General features: G+C 42.9%; 1 protein-coding gene across 1 annotated transcript; it reads right to left on the bottom strand.

Annotated features, from left to right (window-relative positions):
- Window positions 1-2,193: 2,193 nt before the first annotated feature.
- Window positions 2,194-3,439, bottom strand: dpm3 (dolichyl-phosphate mannosyltransferase subunit 3, regulatory). The gene is made up of 2 exons (XM_030120672.1): window positions 3,398-3,439; window positions 2,194-3,162 (listed from the first exon to the last, which is right to left on the bottom strand). The coding sequence occupies exon 2, from the start codon at window positions 3,128-3,130 to the stop codon at window positions 2,852-2,854; it is 279 nt and encodes a 92-aa protein (XP_029976532.1). The 5' UTR covers window positions 3,131-3,162; window positions 3,398-3,439; the 3' UTR covers window positions 2,194-2,851.
- Between the last annotated feature and the right edge of the window lie 225 nt (window positions 3,440-3,664).

Genomic DNA, 3,664 nt, shown 5'->3' with positions numbered 1-3,664 from the left:
ACTTGCACAATAGCGATGATTCGTACCTGAAGAAACACCCCCCCCCCCTCAACAAAAGCAACCTCAGATATTTTCTTTTAATTACACATCTGTTTTTAGGCTAAACACTCTCTAATTCTAAACAACGCCGAGCCAAAAGTCAGAGTGAGGTTTGGATCACCCACATCTGCACTTGATTTGCGCGTCAACCTGGATCCTGTACTTTTTTGTCACGGTGTCACAGCTCTGACTGCTGCCGTCTCCTGCTGATTGAACCTCTTTGTTGTCACATTTGTTTGCTCCTTGATACAGCACGGCTCACTGTAGTTTTTCCATTGTTCTTCGCTGCCTGTTTGATCGATGTGCTTTCTCTTGTAATTAGCGGTGGTGACTTAAAGGCTGCTTTGTAGGGGTTCTCCACCGTTTTTGTTTGCTCGATCTTTCCCTGCTGTTTAGTGGTGAGTTAGACGGATTACTATTGTCTTTATGTTTACAGCGGAGCCTTTTATTTGGTTACTAGAGCGGTTTTTTGTTTATTAGTGTGGTTCTCAAAGGAGTCTTTTTTTTTGCCCTCATTTTAGTTTATTTATTCTATGAAATTTAAGTGAAAATGGTTTCAGCTGTTTTCTCCTAATGTTTTTCCTTCCTTTGCAGAAGGCTTGTGTTAACTTGTTGCATTCCTATTTTGTCTTTTTGATGCCAAAAATCAAAACACATAACTATTCAATATTCTATTCACTTTTTCAAAAGGAGAATTAACTGTGTATAACATTTTCTCAAGGAATAATAATTCAACAAGAACAATAAAAAACCTAGTCTCTTACTTTAAACCAGCAAAATGTATAATCATGTCTTTATTCCCACTCTGCCTTTGGCAGCTGAAGGGCTCAGGTAACAATTTAGAGCCCGTTACTGCTGCTCTGCTAAAATGATGCTCCTAATAACAGCTCTCAAAGTTGACAAAGCTGAATCTTTAAGTAGTCAATTGAGATGCAAAAGCAGCTCTCGGCAGATTTCTCACGATAGGAGCAAAACCCCTCACCTCTCAGCCCGGAGGATGCAGGCAGAGATGCTGAATTACTATGCAATCATTATTATGGATCGTGCTCCGTGCCTGGTGTTTCTCTACTGTATGGGGTGCTTTCTCCCTGGTGAATACTGCCACTCACCCGCCACACAGCAGCAGCTGTGACGGCTGTTTCCCCCCCACCCTCCACCCTCAGATTTACACCAAATGAAATGCACCGAGATTTACACAAGGGGGAAAGCTGGAACATCTGAGGTCATTTGTGGGAGCTTTCATAAACATCTCTGTCTCTGCGTCAGATTAGATCTACTTAGACTTGCTATTATGTAAATGCTAAAGTCTGGGATGAAGCTTATGCATTGTATGGCAGAAATACGGGATTAAAGTGGGACACAAAAGTGCATGCATGTACAGTACATGAGCTATAAAATGTTCGCTCTAATCCGACATGGACTGTTTAAGAAAATAAACAGATGAATGTCTTCAAAGTTGGATTTTGAGAGATAAAGGGAACGAAAAGTGATTAACTATTTTACATGTGGCAACGGGTAAGAACATAACTGCCTACAGAGAAAAGCTTTTGGTGTAATTGCCAGAGTTGAAAAATTTTTCTGGTAAATAACAGGTTGTCTTTCATCCAGACTGCTTTAGCAACAGCTTGCAGACATTCGTGGGGGGTGACGTTGCAAAGCATGATGGGGCTGCTGCCAACTAGCACAACTAGCACAACGGGCAGAGTCGGCACAGGGAGCTGCCAGCTCTCATGCATTTGTTCAGAAGTTACGGGAGCTTTTGAAGCCCCGTAATGATGCCTTTGGCCGAGCTACGCTTTGTTTATGCACAGCAGGGACTCACTGAAAATGAGTATAGGCAGCCTTTTAAGGCTCGCACAAAAGAACAGCCACTGCCAGCATCACATTACTTCAAAACTACAAACTAAGCTTTTATACTCACTGATAACTAAAATATACCTCTGCGCAGGACAGGAGGAAGACAGAATGCTGTATCATGCCTTTTCAAGTTGTTAGCTCCAATTTGCCACAAAAGATGAGTCTTTCACATGAGGGAGGCACTGTGAGAAGTAAATAAAGTAAAGCCCCGAGGCCATGTAAGCAACACTGCAATGGAATGCATGTCTCCCGGCACTGTGAGAACCACCAACTCACAAACACACATCAGCACAGATAAAACCTGAAGAAAATAGATTCTCATTTAATTCAATTGCAGCAACACCTGCAGGGCGCAGGTCCAACACTGGACAAAAGGAATGTACACTTTATTTTACAGATAAAATCTAACGCACCTAAACTGACAAGCAGTCTAACCAGTGACAAATCGGTAAAGAAGCAGATTGAAAACAACTGAAAATTAAAAAAAAAAAAAAAAACTCTCAGGTTGTTGCAATGTACTCATTTGGATTGATGTCTTCACTTTTTAGCAAACAAATGATTACTAGCAAAACAGCTTCCAACACCATATTCCTGTACAGATCAGAACTGGTTTTCGGGTTTAGGTAAGCTTCACTTACATCAGGACCTGGGGAAACGTTTGAATGTTTGCGCTGCGTGTGTGTTTTCCATCCTGACAGACAGATGCACATTACATTCAAAGATGCTCATGTTAAAACATCACGTGCACATCAGCCAAGGCGCTAATTGAGCCCATGTTACAAATGAGACACATTTTCAGTAACTGTTATTATCCACGAGGTTGTCCTGATCAACCAGTGGAAAATGATGGTGCGGAAGAGCGTCTGAGGAGTTTCACACATCACAGAAGTGGAAACACGTGACAGCGGTCAGTACTTTCCTCCTATGAATTGTTCTGCATTGTCTTTTAGGGGCTCTACATCTTCAAGCCCTTTCTTCTCAAGTCCTCTTTGGCTTCTTTGATCTGTTCCTGCAGCTCCTTCGCCGCCTCCTCGCAGTCGTTGAAGGTGGCCACCCTGTATCCCACCGTGGCCAGCGAGTAGCAGCCAAACGACACCAGCAGGTAGAGAGGCATGGGCCAGGCCACCTCTCTGTAGGGCCGCGGCAGGCTCAGCTCCAGCAGGTCGAAGGTGACCACCGCCCAGACCAAGCCCACCAGAGACACTCCGAACAGCCACTGCAGAAGCTTGGTCATATTTCAGGCGAACGGCCAGCTATGTGAACAACCTAGGAGGAGCAAGAAGCGAAGGTTCAAGGATTAATCATCCGATTAGCTTAGCTTTAGCATAGCAACACTGCAGCGAGCTGGTTTTCAAGCCGGAACTGGCGGGTTAAAATAAAATAACGAGAGGAAGATACGAATGAAAACAGCGGCTCATAAGCGACAGAACTGTTGGTTTGGTATGTTTAAACTGCATCTCGTTCAATAAACCGTACAAAGGGAATAATCCAATATGTTTACCTCCTTTCAAACGCCAGCTCAGCTCTGCGCGCGGTGATGACGTAACAAGTGGAAGCGCATTGTGGGAGATGTAGTCCGGAGATCCGCCTACAAACCACTGACTGTGTCAATACCAACAAACCATGTCAATTCTTTATAACGTTTTCAGCATTTTGAAATGTATCCTCTTCATTTAAATTAAAAAAAGTGTTTTTTAAATATTGTTGCTGTGAAAAAGGTAAATAAAGGCAAATAGAATATGCTTTATTAATCAATCACAGAGGGAAA

Source organism: Salarias fasciatus, chromosome 22 (assembly GCF_902148845.1).
Source record: "Salarias fasciatus chromosome 22, fSalaFa1.1, whole genome shotgun sequence".
NCBI lineage: Eukaryota > Metazoa > Chordata > Actinopteri > Blenniiformes > Blenniidae > Salarias > Salarias fasciatus.
The sequence above is the reverse complement of the archived record's forward strand: the minus strand, read 5'-3'. Positions and strand labels throughout refer to the sequence as shown.

Bases quoted from the DNA above. Each gene is read 5' to 3' on its own strand.
- dpm3 (XM_030120672.1), bottom strand. From the start codon at position 3,130: ATGACCAAGCTTCTGCAGTGGCTGTTCGGAGTGTCTCTGGTGGGCTTG.